The following is an 18,122-nucleotide window of genomic DNA, read 5'->3' as shown; positions in this document are numbered from 1 at the left end:
GGGTATTTCCATTCTCCTGCACGCTATGGCTGAATGTGATATGCTTTTTATCTCATGGGTTCGTTTCCAATGCCTAATGAGTCACAAGTTTTACTTTCCCTTAACTAGTTTCTGACCAGGATGGCCTAGCTAATTTCTGTTAAATCATCCATAAAGATGGGACTATAGAATGAAAGATGAAAACAGCACTCTTAAAGTAAGAAAAACAAGCTAACGGGCCTCAGTGCAAGAAGTTTCCATCAACCGCTCAGTCACCGATTACGATCGAGAAGCACTGTTTTAGGAAACCCAGTGTAGGTCCTGAGCTGTAAACAACCCCCAAAACGGCCACAAATAAAACAGTAAAAACTTTGATCCATACACATTGTCTGCCTTCCCCCTTCTAAATAAAGTCTACAAACCAGAGTGCCCGATACGGCAGGAGGGAGAGGGGAGGGGGTAGAAACCCTTCATAGTGTGCTCAATCCCGTAGGCTTGGCTGGGGCAGCGCAGAACTCTACAAAGACCCATAAACTGACTGTGCAGCTTATCAGAGGACCAGAGAGTCGGGGCTGATGGAGACCTAGCTTGAATCCCGTAGAGCCCCTCACATTAAATGAAGCCCTTCACCCTGTCCTGCATTGAGGTACCCGCCACTTCATAAAACAAGTGGGGCTCACAGGCCAAGCAGGAAGGGACAGCTTGTTGCTTCTGGTAGTCAGAGCGTAAGAGGGACAGTGCAGGGACAGGAGTTCCCAGCCACCACCGAGGCAGCTGTGATAAGAGTCAGGATCCCCGAGAAATGGGAACCAGTGAGACAGGGGTCTTATTCACATTGCTTCCCCCATTCTTTGCTCAGGCTCCACGGGACAGGCGGCAAACAAATCGTGCAAAAGCGGTGACTAGAAAGCTAAGTAGGGCATTCTTATTTTTTTTCTCCTGCTTCCCATCTGTGCCTCTTTGTTCTGCCTTCTTGGTAGTTTCTTAAGCTGAATTTATGACTTCCTTTTAAACAAAATTTTAAATATCTGCATCATGCCTTTAATTTCTAAGGACTGTTTTGTGAGTATACCTGTTTATGGCCTGATTTATTATTGTAAGTGTAATATCAGTTTATCATTCTGGGGATACGAATTCTCTAGTTAACTTTTCAATAGAAGAGGACCCAAATGTAAGTATACAGTACAATAAAATTTTACCAAGTGAGCACACCCATGAAATCACCACCTAGCTCAAGGAAGGAGTAGTAGCAGAATTCCAGAAGGTTCTCTCATTCCCCCTCATAATATGCACCATACCAAATGTAGCTACTATTCTGATTTCTATCACTTGTTTCTGTTTTTGAAATTATATTTGATAAATGGAATTCTATGTTCTTTACTCTCTTGTATAGGGTTATTTGTGCTCAATATTATGTTTATCATTTTCATTTATGTAGCAATCGTTCATTATTTTCATTGCCCTATAGCATTCAGTTTGAAAAGTGGAATATAATTCATTTGTCCATTTTACTGTTGATGGACATTTGGTTTATTTCCAGTTTTTTGCTATTTTACACATCATGTTGCTATGAAACATTCTTGGACATCTCTTTTGGTGAAAATACATACATTCTAGGGCTAAACATATAACATTTATCATTTCTCCCCAGATACATGTATATGTTAATGTAACATATAATATATAATAATATAATGACATATTATATATACTACACATGATTAATATAAATCCTAGTGCAAGTATGCTTTATTTCCTAGATTGATAAAATTGTTTCATGTCTTCTGGGAGAATATCTGAAAATAACAATCAAAAACATTTCTGAAAAGGATGAGGGACCACTGGTTTATCACGCATTAAATTGTACTAGAAGGACACAATCATTAAAAATGTTCCATACCAACAGAATAACAATTAATAAATTAACAAATCAAAAATAGAAAAGAGAATTCTTTCAGATAAATTCTAGCATATATAAGAACAGCATATTATTACAAAGGTTAGCAAACAAAAATATTGGAAAAATTGATCATTTGGGAGAGAAAAATGTTATATCTTATTCACTAAATGAATTCACTAAATGAATCCTAGGGACTTAAACCATTAATTTGATTATATAAAAGTCACAATCTCTATCAAAAGTCATAATCAATTGAAAAGTAAGTGTCAAAGTACAAATATGGCAAAGTGTTATTAACTTAAATATATAAATGTAATTTTAAATCAGTGGGAACAGCTTAAATATCTTCATTAAAAAATAGCAAAAGGATAGAAAGGTCACAGAAGTATAAATGGCCTGTCAGAGATAATCACAAATCAAGTCAATCATGAACATTAGAAATTACATTGCCTGTAAGAGTCATACAAAGATGAGCATAAAAATTTTAAAAAAGAAAATTTAATAGTCAAAACTGACAACGAGGGAGATGAACATTCTCATCAAGTGCAGATGGGAATGTAAATTGTTTCTGGAATTTTGCCACCTTAAATTAAGAATTCTTGTATTAAGCATCTCCTCTGGCTAGAAACTTACGTAACCTCTGGGCGATGGGTGGGGTGGAGCACATGCCGGGGTATGTTCTCTTGAACACACAAGACGGAAATTTAGACTAACTTAACGTTCGGTTGAATGGAAGGGACAGAAATGTAGGCTAACTATAGAAACAGTAAGTATATGAATCGTACGTCACCTCCTGCCTCACGGAAGCCTACAGCAACCGGTGTGACAACAGAGAAACCTGGCTGGGGAACGAGGTCTGTCTGAACCCTGTGCTGCAGGCGGAGAGCCCGTCTCCATCCTTATTTACCAAGCCCAAGCATTTTCCGTGCTTTTGCCAGCATCTGTGAAATACCCTTCCTCTTCCTCTCTTATTAAAATGTTAAATGAGGTAAGAGTATCTTTATTGGTATTTCTGTACATTGTTATAGGATTGGGTACAAAAATATTAAGTCATATTAATATTTTCACCTAATCCCACCACAATTCCCTTGGCAGAAGGGGCCGGAGCACACTCTGCCTCTTGTCCTCCCGCTGCCTCCTTTCTGCTCTATTTTCAGCCCCCTGCCTTGCTCTCCTCAGAAGAGCCAGGAGAGGAGGCCCGGTGAAGGGAGAGGAAACCCTCCCTGGGACTCATCCTCAAGAATCGAGCCCTAACCTGGAGAAGAATGTCACGGTGTTAAATGGAATATTATGTCAGACAGAAAAAGGCAAGAACCATGTGATTTCACTCCTCTGTTGAATATAAAACAGCACGTAATAAACAAACCAGACAAAGAAAAAGTCATAGGCCCAGATAATAGTACAGTGATTATGAGACGCAGGGACGGTGGTCAGGAAAGGGGAAAGGCCGTCGACCATACACACAGTGACGGGAGAAGATCTGACTTTGGCTGGTGGGTACACAATGAGATGCACAATTGCAGAATTGTACACTTGAAGCCCATACAATTTTCTTAACCAGTGTCACCCCCAATACATTTAATAATTAAGAAATAGTTCCCTGAAGCTGCTTCGGAAGACCCTATTTTCCCAGATAGTTTCTGGGGTACAGACCAGGGTAGAAATGTTCCATCACTGAGATTGCTGCGCTCAGCCAGCCTGCACTTCTCAGCGTGCTCGCCTTGCCCCAGGCACGAGGGTGGGGCCCAGAGCTCCACCACTTCCCACAGGGCCTAGGACCTCGCTCCCCCTAGGGAATTAGGTTTAACAACTCCTCCTTGAGCAACTCCGCTGTAGAAGGAGGTTTGAGATACAAAGAGAGGAAAAGGCCTCTAGCCTCATGAACTTGCAGTCTAGCAGGGGAGAATTAAACAAAAACAACAGATTCCAGCACTAACTAGTGTTACCAATGCACACCACTGCGAAAAGTGCTGGTATAAGGAAGGATAAACACTAACACAGAAGGAACACGCTCGGAAGCCGGGCAGTAAGTGAGATGCGTTCTGTGTTACTCACAATTCTGTGAGGGAAGTGGTTTTCCGGACTTGGAGGTGAGGAAACAGAGGCTACAAGGTTGAAGGTGATTGGTCAAGATCAACATCAGGTGGGTCACAGAGCCACGATGTGAGCGGAGGTCTGCCAGAGCCTAACACCTGGGCATGCTCCCGCTTCCCGGGTCGTTTAAACAATCGGAGAAACTTACCGTGTAGTAGTCATACCAGCGGGCTCTAGGGAAGTATGCTGTGACGTTTCTGGCATTCTAAAATTAAGCACAAACAAGTCACGGGCAGTGGGCTCAGGAATCCAAGGGAGAGAGTAACCTACTCCTGACCTTTGACCCACATGCTTCACCTCTCTAGGGGTCAGGATTGTGGGGGAAGCCTTCCTCTGTCCCTGCTTCAGACAGGGGAGATTGACCTGCCCCAAACCGGTATCTTCTGTAAAGTCCTTCGGGATCCAGGGACTTTGGGGGAAAATAATCATTTGCTTACAGACTTAACCCACATACCCTCTCGAAAGACAAGGAGGCAGGGTCTGGGGCAGAAGAACATTTGGTTTTATTGTGCCAGTACTTCAGAGATTATAATTAGTGCAGTAAGTTTCGGAGAAGATGCAATTAACTGTGGTTTTCATCAGAAGCCTAGTCACCAACAGAAAACGTGAGGAGATGGCTTTTGCTGCCGGAAGACCTCCTATAGAGGAAGGGCAGGGCTAGCCCTCAACAAAGGATTATACACCTTGTCCCAAGCAACCCTAATGCAAAGCTCTGTGTTAATGGTGCCAGAGGACTGTACTGAATCTCTGCAGTACTATTCCCACCTGACCCATACTCCTTATTTCAGTTAATGCAGAAATGATTACATCTCCAAATACACCACAAGGTGTTTCCCTTCTCAACTGTCCTATGAATCAGAATCTGTTAGGATGATTTTAAAGATGAGAGAGCTGCGGACTGGAACGCCTAAGTGATGGGCTTCAGCTCAGAGGGAGAGGAAGGGCTGGAGGCAGAATGAGCAGCCACTGGACCCCCCGCCAGTGAGGCCTCTTCTCCTGGCCCCAGGCTTGGTACCTGGGACCCCTGCTCAGCAGAGGCCTTGTACTCACAGGCTCCAGGACAGGGCTGACCAGGAAGGCGGGGCCCAGCAGGAACTGCCTGTCGATAGTCCAGGTCACCCGGTCTGACACAAACCTGCAGAGTAAAGTGAGGGACCACAATCAGGACTCCAACCAGGCCCCAGGACAAGGCCTTTTAGAAACTCCTCAAGTTCAGACCCAAGTCAGATACCCAGCTTCTCCAACGTAAATTACTTTCTCTACCTCGAGCAGATACGCATTCACACTCTACACGTCACACTCTTCCAACTCCAGACATGATTGGATTTAGACATGTTCTTGCCTATAAATACCTCCAGTTATTTTTAACCATGGCACATCCTAAATGCAGGAAAGGCCTTCCTCTCTCAACTCCACCCCTTGTGACCTGAGCTTCTGTGAAGGATGAGTAGGTCCTCACACAGCCCGGTTTAGCTGGACACTCACTCATGGAGAAGGGGCCGCACGACCGTGCTGCCCTGCGAGTGGGCCAGGTGCATCAGGGTGTACAGGTAGGGCAAGAGGGTGTATCTGGTCTGCAGGATGCTTCTGGAGATATTCACAAATGTATCATCCCAGGACACAGGGTCTTGCCTCTGTAGGAGGAAAAGAGGAGTTATAGAGCTCACCGTAGGGGAGCTGGGGGACTTAAGGATGCATTATTGCAAGTGAAAAATCCCATGTAGCTAAATCAAAGAGGACTGTAGCTGAGACCCAGAGAATATTCTTTATAGACTAAAAAGGCCACTGAAGCTCTCCCAGGACAGCTGATAAAATTTTCCAGGAAGACATTCTTTTGGGGATCTACTTGGCACAACATGGCCTGAATGACAAGAGCACTCTACAGAACACTGAAGAAGATGGTTCACTGAAATATGAGGATGTTTTCAGGAACCTATGGGCCATTTGTGTGTCTACTTTGGAAAAATGTCTATTCCATTCCAGCACCCATTTTTTAATCAGCTTTTTTGGGTTTTCCTGTGCTTGAGGTGTGCGAGAGCATGACATATTTTGGGTATTAACCTGTTTTCAGATATATGGTTTGCAAATATATTCTCATATTCCATAGGTTGCCTTTTCTTTTTTTTTTATTGTTTCTTTGGCTCTGCAACAGCTTTTAAGTTTGGTGTCATCCCATTTATTTTTGTTTTTGTTGCTTGTGCCTTTGGTGTCCTATCAAAAACAATCATTTTCAAGATCAATGCCAATAAACGTATCATCCGTTTTCTTCTGGGAGTTTCATGGTTCAGGATTTGTGATTAAGTCATCAATTCATTCTGAGTTAATTTTGTGACTGAAAAGTTGGGGACCAATTTCATTCTTCTACGTGATTTCCCAATACCACTTATTAATAAGACTAACCTTTACCTCTAAGTATTCTTGGCTCCCTTGTCAAATATCAGTGGACTGATTATGTAAGATTTTATTCTGGGCTTTCAATCTGGTCCATTGATCTAGATTTCTATTTTTATGTCAATGTGACACTGTTTTGATGACTACAGCTTTGTGATATAGTTTGATATCAGGAAGCATGATGCCTCCAGATTTGTCCTTCTTCTTCAGGATTGCATTGGCTATCAGGGGTCATTTTCATTCCACAAGAACTTTAGGATTTTTTTTCTATATCTGTGAAAAATCCCATTGGAATTTTGCTAGGGATTGTATTGAATATATAGATGGCTTGGGGTAGTATGGACATTTTAAGAATATTAATTATTCTGGTCCATGAACATGGGATCTTTCTATTTGTTTGTGTCTTCTTCAACTTCTTTCATAAATATCTTATAGCTTTCAGTACACAGATCTTTCACCTCCTTAGTTAAATTTATTCATAGGTATTTCATTGCTTTTTGATGCTGTCAAGAATGAGAATGTTGCCCTGGCTGGTGTGGCTCAGTGGATTGAGTGCCAGCCTGCGAACCAAAGGGTTGCTGTTCTATTCCCAGCCAGGGCACATGCCTGGTTGCAGGTCAGTCCCCCTCTCCCAGTAGGGGGCGCACGAGAGGAAACTACACATTGATGTTTCTCTCCCTCTCTTTCTCCTTCCCTTCCCCTCCCTCTTAAAAATAAATAAATAACATCTTTAAAAAAAGAGAATGAGAATGTTGTCTTTATTTCTTTTCATGTATTTCATCATTAGTGTATAGAAATAAAACTTATTTCTGTATGTGGATTTTGTATCCTGCAACTTTACTGAATTTATTGATTAGTTTTAATAGTTTTTTGGTAACATATTTAGATTGTTCTCTATATAAGACCATACAAACTATAAGTAGAGACAATTTACTTCTTCCTCTCTAACTTGAATGCCTTTTATTGCTTTTTCTCATCTGATTGTTCTGGCTAGAATTTCCAGTACTATGTTGAATAGGAGTAGGGAAGGTGGGAACCCTTGTCCTGTTCGTGGTCTTGCAGAAAAAGCTTTCAGACTTCACTGCTGAGTGTGATGTAAGCTGTGGGTTTGTCGCATATGGCCCTCATTATGTTGAAGTACATTCCTCTATACCCAGTTTGTTCAGAGTTTCTTACCATGAAAGGATGTTGTATTTTGTCAAATGTTTTTTCTGCACCTATTGAGACAATCATATGATTTTTATCTTTCATCCTATTAATGTGGTATAGCACATTTATTGATTTGTGTATGTTGGACCACCCTTCCACCCCAGGGTTAAACCCCACTTGATCTTACTGTGTGACTCTTTCAATGTCCTGTTGAATTTGCTGTGCTAATATCTTGTTGAGAGTTTCTGGATCTGTACTCACCGGGAATATTGGCCTGTGGTTTTCTTCTACTGCAGTGTCCTCACCTGGCTTTAGTATCAAGGTAATTCTGGTCCTGGAAAACGTGCTCGGGAGTGTTCGATCCTCTTCAATTCTTTGGCGGAGTTTGAAAAACACTGGCATTAGTTCTTCAAATGTTTGATAGAATTCTCCAGGGAAGCCATCTTGCTTTTCTTTGTTGGGAAATTTTTTTTTAATTACTATTTCGGTTTCCTTACTCATTTTTAGTCTTTTCTAATTTTCTATTTCTTCATGGTTCAGTCTTGGTAGGTTGCATGTTTCTAGAAATTTATACATTTCTTCTAGGTTGGCTTAATTGTTGACATATAATTATTTATAGTAGTGCCTTATGATCCTTGATATTTCTTTGGTGTCAGTTGTAATGTCTCCTTTTTCATTTATAATTTTATTTGAGACTTCTCTTTTTTTTTTCTTTAGGAAGTCCAGCTAATGGCTTGTCAACTTTGTTTCTTTTCAAAGAAACAGCTCTTAGTTTTGCTGTTCTTTCTATTGCTTTTCTGGTCTCTATTTCACTTATTTCTGTTCTAATTATTGTTACTTCCTTTCTTCTGCTAACTTGGTTCTTCTTTTTATACTTACTTGAGGTGTAAAGCTAGGCTGTTTACTTGAGATCTTTCTTTTTTCTTAATGTAGGAGTTTATTACTATAAACATACTTCTTAGAACAGAATTTGCTACATCCCATAAGTGTTAGTATGTGTTTTTCCATTTTCAGTTGTTTCAAAATATGTTTCTGATTTATCTCTTGATTTCTCTTTTGACCCATTGGTTGTATAATTCATACATAGTTGTCAATTTTCCAGTTCTCCTTCTGTTATTGATTGCTCATTTCCAAAGAAGACATGCAAATGGCCAATAGGTACATGAAAAGATGCCGAACGCCACTAATAATCGGGAAAACACAGATCAAAACCACAATGAACTATCACCTCACACCTGTTAAAATGGCTACTATCAAAAAGACAAAAGAAAGCAAATGATGGTGAGGATGCGCAGCAAAGGGCACCCTTGGGCACTGCTGGTGGGAATGGAAATGGGTGCAGCCGCTGTGGAAAGGAGTATGGAGGTTCCTTAAAAAATTAAAGAGAGAACAACCGTATGATCCAACTGTTCCACTACGGGTACACATTCAAAGGAAATGAAACGTGTCTCTGGAAGAGATATCTGCACTCCCAAGTTCAATGCAGCACTGTTCAAGGTAGCCAAGGTATGGAAACAACCTAAGTGTCCACTGATGGATGAGTGGATGAAGAAGGAGCGGTATATACACAACAGAACATTGTTCAGCCTCGAGAAAGGAGAAGCTCCTGCTATTTGCAGCCACACGGGTGGATCTTTATGGCACTGTGCTAAGGGAATTAAGTCAAACACAGAAAGACAACTACTGTATGACAATACTTATCTAAAATAGAGTAACCTAAAAGGAAGTCTTAAAGAGTAGAATTCATAGAAACAGAGTAGTGTGGTGGTAACCAGAGGCTGGGTGTTGGGGGAAACAGGGAGATGTCAAAGGACAAAAACTTCCAGTTATAAAATAAACACAGGGTGGGGCAAAAGGAGGTTTACAGTTGTTCACATGGAAAACAACACAATAATAATAAATAATAATACAAGAACAAACTCTGTGTTCTGTGTACTCACAACTGTAAACCTCCTCTTGCCCGGCCCTGTTTGTCCCGGGGATGTAACATTCAGGGTGGGGAATATAGTTAACAATACTCTATTGCATATTTGGATGTTTCCAAGAGAGTAGATGTTAAATTAAATGTCCTCATTACAGAAATGGCAATTATCTGAGGTGACAAAGGTGTTAACTAACCCAAGGGTGGTAAATCGCTTCACCACCGTTGAAGTGATTTTTTTCATACTTTTAATATATAAGAGTATCAAAAAAAAAAAAAAAAAGGAAAGAAACATGAGTGTTTAACAGTTTTACAGATGTCCCTGGGGAATATGACCAGCCCCTAACTGGAGGCTGTGTGCCGAGTGACGGCCTTGTCCTACCCGTGTCCCGATGGTGTTGTGGTTCCTGGAAAAGGGGTAGAAGGCCCCCAGCTGCATCCAGCGAGCGCACATCTCATACTCGGCATCTCCAAAGAACCCACAGATGTCTGCTCCTGTCTGAGACGAGATGGAATGAAATAAGCTTGTTGGTGATTTCTGAAAGATGTCACCATCTTCTTGGGCATGAGGAGGGACCCGAAGGGCACTTACATAGGATATGCCAAAGAGGCTGAACTCCATCATGCCTGCAACGAGAGCCACAGCCGTGTTAGACACGCCACTCCAGGCCTGCTTCCCCCAACTCTCTGAGCACCCTGCAGCGGGCTCCCACCTCCCCGCCCCTCCAGCACGGGCCCCGGGTGACCACGCACCGATGATAGATTTCTGCAGCTGGTCCCACGCGGCCGTGTTGTCCCCCAGCCAGTGTCCTGCCCAGCGGCCAGACGAGGGGAACGTGGAGCGGGTGATGACGATCCCTCGCTGTCCCGTTGCCTCCTGCACAGCCCTGGTTGGAGGGGCACAAGGAGGTGACTGAAATCAGAACAGGAGAAGAAAGGCCACAAAGCATCTCCTCCCAGAACTTCTGATCCTAGGGCATGGAGACAAAAATGCCTCCTGATACTGGAAGGAGTGTGGAAATGTGAGCTACAGCGAGGTCCCCACTGACCACCCACTATGATGGAGAGAACAGTAACAGTTACACCTTCAGAGTGTTTACAGTGCTTTACAAAGAACTTCACCTTGTCCTAAACTCACTGCATCACTTACAACAAAAAGAAGTCACCAAATCTTACTATTTATACACTGAGTACTTAGTTTTATATATTGGGGAAGGAAGAAGATGAATTCCTTTTTAAGTCTTTCCTTAGGATAATTCTTACTACTCATTGACTGAGCCCACAAAATGGGACAATGCCAGTTCAGTAGAACACCAGTTGGCTATCCAGCAAGAATGACAAAAAAAAAATCCCCGAAGAGATAAGTGACTTTTGTAATAAAGGAACTATCCAGTCCGCTACATCCTCTTTTCCTCTTATAACTCACGCTGTTACAGCGTCAGCTGCACTGTGTGACAGTGGCCTCGGTCATCTCCTCAAGGGCTGTTGGACTCTCACTGGCAGGTCCAGCCCATATGTAAATCTGTCCTGGTAACTACGACCACAGGGCCTGGCTCCACGCTCATGAGTATTTGTCTAGTGAGTAAGAGTTGCTCCGTGGTTGTGATTAAAATCTTTTTAGCCCCATTGGGAGAGGGAATGAGAGGAGACACAGGACGGCTTCAGCAGTCGCTGGCTGTCCCTGCAGGTGGTGCCAGTCGGTGGAGATGACCACTCACTCGTACGTGGGTCTGGTCTGGGACCACCCGTACAGGCTGTGCACGTCGTAGTGCCGCACCCGGGAGCCGTCGGGCAGGACCTGCTCGCTCTCCATGCACAGGGTCCTGCTGCTCAGACCCCTGTCCCTGGACTCCAGATCTGCGGAGAAAGAGCTAGTGATGGGAAAGCCACCCCTGGCCCCGTTTGTCCCTGACCTCACTTCAAGGGACTGAACTTGACCTCTGCACGGGTCCCTCTCCTTCCCAGAGGCATGGGAACATGTCTCCAACATCAAGTCCTCTGGAGGGCTCTCCAGGAGAAGGCCAAGGGCACAGGGAAGAGCACAGAGTTGTCAAACTCTGTGTGACAGGCTCCAACCTAGGCTTTCAACATGGCAATTATGTCATGCCATCCTTATCTTAATTCTACGGGGAAGATATCATTATCCTTTCACAGTTAAAAAAACTGGGATTTGGAAACATCAAGTAATCTATTGAAGGCTATCCAACTCACAGGGAGAATAATTTCTAGGCACAACATATGAACACAAGGATAACACCAAAGCCCATCAACTCCATGGTGAGGGGAAACCACTATTTTGCACCCACTGGTGGCACAGCACCTTCGCGTGGACGGATTAACATAAGCCTGAAGAAGTAAGGGAGGTGGCTGTCGAATCCTTTGGAGACATAACCACTATTAAGTATTTTCTGAACAAGCTCAAAAAATTCACTCAATGGGGCCAGGGATTTACACACGCCCAACTGGGTAACGCTCTTGAAATGTGTTTGTCATGCCCTTCCCCCCCACCCCAAAAAACCCCAAAGCACCACTGCGGCTGTGCCCCAAGCAGTGAGGATAAGCCCCTGGACTCTGGGCTCCTGCAGGGGTCACTCCTGTGGCCAGGACCTTGCCGGCAGGGGAGGCCCAGGGTCCTTACGTGGCATATAGGGAGGGTGGTTCAGGGTGGCGTCCGTGCAGCCTGGAGGCACTGCCCCATTCACAAAGTTTGCCGGTTCGTTCATATCCTAGAAACATCAAACACAGATGTATCTCACTGTTTAAACTAGTTACATGCTGTCAGTCAGAGAAAAGGAATAGTGAATAAATCACCACCCAGTCATCATCAAATCCAGCTGAGAATGGACTAGAAAGATCAATTAAGCCCTACAGAACGACTGGCTACAGGATTTTTTTTAATTCTCCTTCAGGGTTGTGAAGCGAGTCTCAGTTCAGAGAAATTTCCAGTAGTCACCACAGGGTTCTACAGCAGGAACCGGTGGCAGGGTACAAGGTCTGAGGACTATTGGGCTGGTCCCCTCCCGATGGGAGGAGCTGCAGTCTGATACTTTCAAAGTCTCTCCGGGATGATTGTAATCCCTCTCGGTTAAAGGTCAGCAATACAGACACTTGGACACACAAAGAGAGACACACCCCTACCCACATGCACACAGACACAAACACTCACAATCCACATGCCATCAAACTTCAAACTCTTCTCGGGATCCCGTGGGTTGGAGTATAGTTCTTTCAACTCCCTCTTCCACCAGGCAGCGGTTGAATTCCGGAAAAAGTCTGGGAAGGCCACATAAGCTCGGTATTGCTGTAAAAATCAATTATAATTTATTTGTCACCAATACACTAGGCAGTAGACAGGCATTCACTGAGAGCTTAACCCATGCACAGCCTTGTACTAGTGGTGATAATAATCCCAACAGGGCCTGAGAAATGTTCTTTGCTTATTTCAAACACAGTAGTGCAGGGGTGGGGGCAATTAGCACAAATTAGGCACCTCCTTCGCATTTGGAAAGCACCCAGAGACTGACTTCCTCTCCTCATCAATGTGAGCAGTAGCAGCGGTCAACCTCGCTATCTCAAGTCCTAGATGCCCAACCCTCAACTTCCGTCTGCAGTTCCCCAAGCACCTTCAGAGACAAAGCAGCAGCCAGGGAGGCTGGCCCGCAGCCCGAAAGGGGCAGAGGTCAGATGCCCTGTCAACACGCTGGAAAGGAACTTCCAGTTGATCCTCTCGTGTCTCATTCCCACCAGGGAAAGGGGGTGAGAGGCAAGATCGCACCTGTGTGTCAGGTAAGTTGGGAGGACTTGAGGGGGTTGCAACTGCCCCTTCCCTTTAATTTCCTCAAATGATAAAAGTCATGTCTTCATTAAATAAAGCCTGGAAAGTAGACCCAAGGTATAAGCCCTTAACATAGTGTAAGATTTTTGAAAGCAAGGCCCTTGTCGCATCATCCTCTGATTGATCCCTGTATTCCCCCACAGTGCTCAGCTTAGACCTCGACACCAAATAAACGCTCAGGCCAACTGTGAACTCACCACTTAGCAGCAGCAAATACGCATCAATTTCTATATAGGCCGTGTTGCTTGTTATGGAACTTTATGGTTCTTTGTATGTCTCCATAAATAGGTTCCTCTGTGTTCATCAGTGCATTTTAAGAGCTAAAAAGCTCAATAATGCTGGTGGTAAGGGGAGGGGAGCAACAGCAGGAAGGCCTGGTTGAGGGAACCTCCAGCTCTTATACACAATAGACAAAAGGAAAGTAGGAACCCGTGTGTCTAGATAAAGGGCAAAAAAAACCCACGAAGAAGAAAACAGAAGCAGATCAGTAGACGGGGCTTTGGCTCACAGAGAAGTGGGTGGGGGAGCAGTGAGCCACTTTGCGGAGAATCGTGAGAGGGAAGCAGGCCAGGGATGCCTTTTGGTTAGAAAACCAAGGTGGCTACATGGAACCAGAAGAAGAGAGTGTTTCACCAAAAGCGGAGTCCTCCAGCTCGGGCAGGATAGAAAACACAGGGTACGGGAGGGTGATAGAGGATTGGAATAAAGATTAATAGCAGCCATGTCTGAGTCACTTTTTAGTAAAATAAGCCGATTAAAAGACAGGGTTCCTTCCCAGCAACCCTGACGTGCCCCCACATGCACAAAGTCCCTTTACCTCCACTTGACTGTCCCAGTCCAGAGAGCTGTTTATGATGACGTCAGGGAAATCAGGCCAGACCTGGGGAGAGAAGAATGCTCAAAAGCAGTGCAGCAGGTAATCCCTCTCACATAGCGGGTCCTGAGGCGCGGTGAGCCACGGTCCCACGGGTGCCCACTCTGATTTTCATGCAGGATTGATCTAGACAGAAGCGCCTCTCGGGGCACACACGGTGACAGATACTGACTGACAAAACAAGAACTTCTGACCTCAGAGCCCCAGCGGAAAAGGTCAAATGACAACAGGCACAAACACACGAATGGTGACCTGTCCCCAGGTTGCACCAGCACTGAGATCAGACCTTTCCCCAGACGATGTCTCCACCGTTGGGAGCCTTGATGAAGACGTCTTCCTCCACACCCCGTGTGAACGCGGGGTAGGGCTGTGTCTCGTTTCCAGAAATGGCTGGGTCCTAAAACCAAAGCACAGGTCAGCGAGAAAACCAAAGCAGCAGATGGGGGAAAAAAAAACAAAACAGAAAAACTCCTCAAAAGGCAGGCACCCCCTGCCACCTGAACTGCAGAGCGTCTGTGAATCCTGGAAAACATACTTTTCTTTTTGACCCTCAACTTCTCCAGTGGGAACATGGAAGGAAACACAATCACATATAAAGCCTGCCCCACCAAAGCTCCTTCACCCCCCCCAAGCAGACCCCTCGCATTCGCGCTGACCAGAATGAGGATGACCCGCATCCCGTCGGCCTTCATGCGAGAGATCAGAGCCGGGAGTCCAGCGAAGTCGGGGTGGAGGGTGAAGTCCAGCTGCCGCTCCATGTAGTCGATGTCCGAGTACTGCACGTCCTGGGGGCACACGAGGGGACCGGGCGGCTGCTGGTTACAAGAGCCCACGTTCCACATGCGAACAACCCGCCACCAACCCAACGGGTAGTGAATTTCAGACGCATCTTTCTGATTCTTTCAAATCCTAGTCCTGTCACTTGGTAGGCACTAGGTTCAGGGAAAATCTACAGAATTTTCTAATTTTCCTTTGTAAAATATAAAAATCTAAATTAGCAAAATATCAGATGACAATGCCTATCTGGCCAGGGCTGTTTTGCCAAATGTAAACAGTGGATGAGGAGGTAGCCAATATAAGGAGTGACCATGGTTACTCCCCAAAAGTAGCTGCCCTGGTATCAGTGGTTCAAGTTCAGAGAAAATAACATAATGTAAATTACCCAGTATGAATACCACACGGAGGGTGAATGTACCAAAACCAAAACCAAACCTCTAATTGCTTTGGAATAGCCAATCCCGGGGGTTGATAAACACAGATTTCTTATTAAGAATGAAATATTACATGCTGCACTTCCTTTTATAGAGACAATGACTAATAATAAGAAATAAATAGAATGAAATTAAATACAGAGTTGGCAGAGTAGGTTGACAGTTGTTCATATGGAAAATAATACAATAATTAACAAATAACAGTACAAGAATAAACTGTGTTTTGCACACTCACAACTGTAAACCTACTTTTGCCCACCCTGTATGTAACAGGTTCACGGGATCAATTCTCAGATTATTGGACCCCTCTTGTCCTCAAGTGGAAGGGTTCTCTTCCACATGTGTATTTCTGGAAGCCAGTTCCCAGACCCCGACATTCAACCCGGGATTAGCACAAAGCCGGGGATCCTGTGCTGTGACACTGCAGAAGTGTTGGAACTGAGACTCTAACTACACGCACATGGCCTGACTGAACTTGGGCTGATTTTTTAAAACTTAACAATACTACTGTTTGGGGGGCCAAGGACGTTTTAGACAGAATTTTTTGAAGAATTGTAACGGAAATGGAAGCATGATCGAGCGCAAGGAGCCCTGGAGCTGGCCCTGTGACTCTAAGGTGGGGACCACAACCCCCACTTGTATTACTGGGCTGGGGTGAGGCTCGGTGTGGCATTGCATGGGAAAGCACTCTGTAACTTTGCAGAGCCCCATGGAAACCAGACAAATGAATCCAGATAGAGAGACGGCTCGGCTGGGCGGTGAGGACCCAGAGCGAGTACCCCACAGACTGAGAACGTACGTAGGGGACCCGGGCAGCCACCATCTCATCGTACAAGCTGGCGATCTCAGAGTCGTTCTGGTACCCGTAGCGGCACAGCTGGAACCCCAAGGCCCAGTACGGAACCATCACGGGCCGACCAATCAACTGGAAAACAGACAGAAAATATTAGTGCATAAAAAGGAGAATCTGGCTTGAAGTTATACACAAAGTAATAAGAATACTTTTCCAGTGCTCCAAGTTAGACAATCAACACATTCAAGTCCAGAAAGAAACTGAGAAGACGCACCGCCACTGGGATAGCTTGGAGACAGCTTCCTGCTAGACTAGACCTCCCTTCCCAGGAATTTTGGAAAACCTGATTTTGCCCTGACACCTAGAGGCAGTCCGGCATACTGGGTAAGAACACAGAATCCAGAGGCAACATGCTTGGGTTAGAACTCCTGCTGGCTGTGTGAACCTGGGCAAATGTTAAATTACCTCTTACACATCGGTTTCCCCACTTGTAAAGTGAGGATAACAATAGTATTTGCTTCATGGTGTTTTTGTGAAGATTGAATGAGCTAGTATTTGTATGTAAAGTGCTCTGACATGAAGTATTATATTAGTGACATGCAGTACATTTTATATATATATATGTTTGTTGCTGTTGCTAAAACAACTGTTGTGACCACCATCACCATCACCACCACACCACCATCACCACCACCACTTCCATCAATACCACCACTAGATTACCATCACCATTACCACCACCAACAACAACCACACCATCACATCACCACCAACCATCATCACCACCATCACCATCACCACTATCACCACCACCATTGCCACCTCCACAGCCAGCACTGGCACCATTAATTCTGTTCTCTGCAAAGCTTTGAGAGGCTATGAATTTAATGATTATAGGGATGTATATATTGTCCCCTATTTTATAATCTATCTGTCTCCCAGTAAAGCCAATGATCCAATTATTATCTGAGGACTATACTAAAGAATGTGGGTTTTAGAACACAAAATACACTGTTTAAATACTTGGTAAACAATTGAATTCCTCTTACCTCAGTGTACTGCTGAGTGACAAGCTCAGGAGTTGGCCCCAAGAACACATAAAAGTCCAGAACCCCTCCTGTGGTGCGGTATGTCAGGGCTGGCAGGGGCTGGAATGTCACATCTGAAAATGTAGAAAACACCAATCAAACTGCAAAGCTTCGATGTGAGGAGCTACCCCTAAAATGCACAACTTCTCCCTCTTCCCATGCCTCCATATTGCGAGAAAGTATTTTGTACTATACCTACGGAATTGAAGAAATTAAGTGAACATCTACAGGGTCCCATCTCTGGAATTTTTTGCCTGTGGTGTTCTTTAATATCTTATTATATGTTTTGTCATTCTTTTAAATTAGTATAACTTTGATTTTAGAATAGTTTATGACATATAAGTTACAAAAAGCATACCAAGTATCCCCTTGTAGGCGTTCCCCAGTTTCCCTCAATGACAGTATCTTACATAACAGGAAACTGACACAGATATAACACTGTTACCTCAGGTATAGACTTTACTCAGATTTCACCATTTTTTACACGCATGCTTCCCCCCACCTCCTGATTTTCCAACCACTTTCCAATATCCTACGCAAATGTTCTTCACATCCTCACACTCGCACAGAGAGTCCTCTGACCCACAACTTCATCACTAATTCAATTCACACGGATAGCTTCCACTGGCTGACCTCTGGGATATTTGGACCTTGCTTGGTTTTGCTAGCCTTTCTTACATGATTTTTTTCTTACCCTCACCCAAGGACATTTTTTTTTTCATTGCTTTCAGAGAGAGAGAAAGAGAGAGAGAGAGAGAAACATCAACTGGTTGCCTCTCGCAGACACCCCGATCAGAGATCAAACCTGCAACCCAGGTATGTGCCCTGATCAGGAATTGAACCCACGACCCTTCGGTCTCCAGAACGATGGTCCAATCGACTGACCC

The 18,122-nt window shown here is 44.2% G+C and overlaps 1 protein-coding gene across 1 annotated transcript in view; it reads right to left on the bottom strand.

Annotated features, from left to right (window-relative positions):
- LOC112299863 (maltase-glucoamylase) overlaps positions 1-18,122 on the bottom strand; it is a 166,439-nt gene that overhangs the window by 91,753 nt on the left and 56,564 nt on the right. The window contains exons 31-44 of the mRNA XM_053926556.2: positions 17,197-17,309; positions 16,154-16,279; positions 14,800-14,928; positions 14,430-14,540; positions 14,087-14,149; positions 12,601-12,735; positions 12,073-12,160; positions 11,153-11,291; positions 10,188-10,321; positions 10,027-10,061; positions 9,817-9,933; positions 5,459-5,607; positions 5,024-5,108; positions 4,122-4,178 (exon numbers count right to left, since the gene is read on the bottom strand). Coding sequence (XP_053782531.1) covers positions 4,122-4,178; positions 5,024-5,108; positions 5,459-5,607; positions 9,817-9,933; positions 10,027-10,061; positions 10,188-10,321; positions 11,153-11,291; positions 12,073-12,160; positions 12,601-12,735; positions 14,087-14,149; positions 14,430-14,540; positions 14,800-14,928; positions 16,154-16,279; positions 17,197-17,309 — 1,481 coding nt within the window. The remainder of the gene's footprint in view (positions 1-4,121; positions 4,179-5,023; positions 5,109-5,458; positions 5,608-9,816; positions 9,934-10,026; positions 10,062-10,187; positions 10,322-11,152; positions 11,292-12,072; positions 12,161-12,600; positions 12,736-14,086; positions 14,150-14,429; positions 14,541-14,799; positions 14,929-16,153; positions 16,280-17,196; positions 17,310-18,122) is intronic.

Source organism: Desmodus rotundus, chromosome 6 (genome assembly GCF_022682495.2).
Source record: "Desmodus rotundus isolate HL8 chromosome 6, HLdesRot8A.1, whole genome shotgun sequence".
In the NCBI taxonomy this organism is placed as follows: Eukaryota; Metazoa; Chordata; class Mammalia; order Chiroptera; family Phyllostomidae; genus Desmodus; species Desmodus rotundus.
Note: the sequence above shows the minus strand (reverse complement) of the source record. Positions and strands in the feature narration are given on the sequence as shown.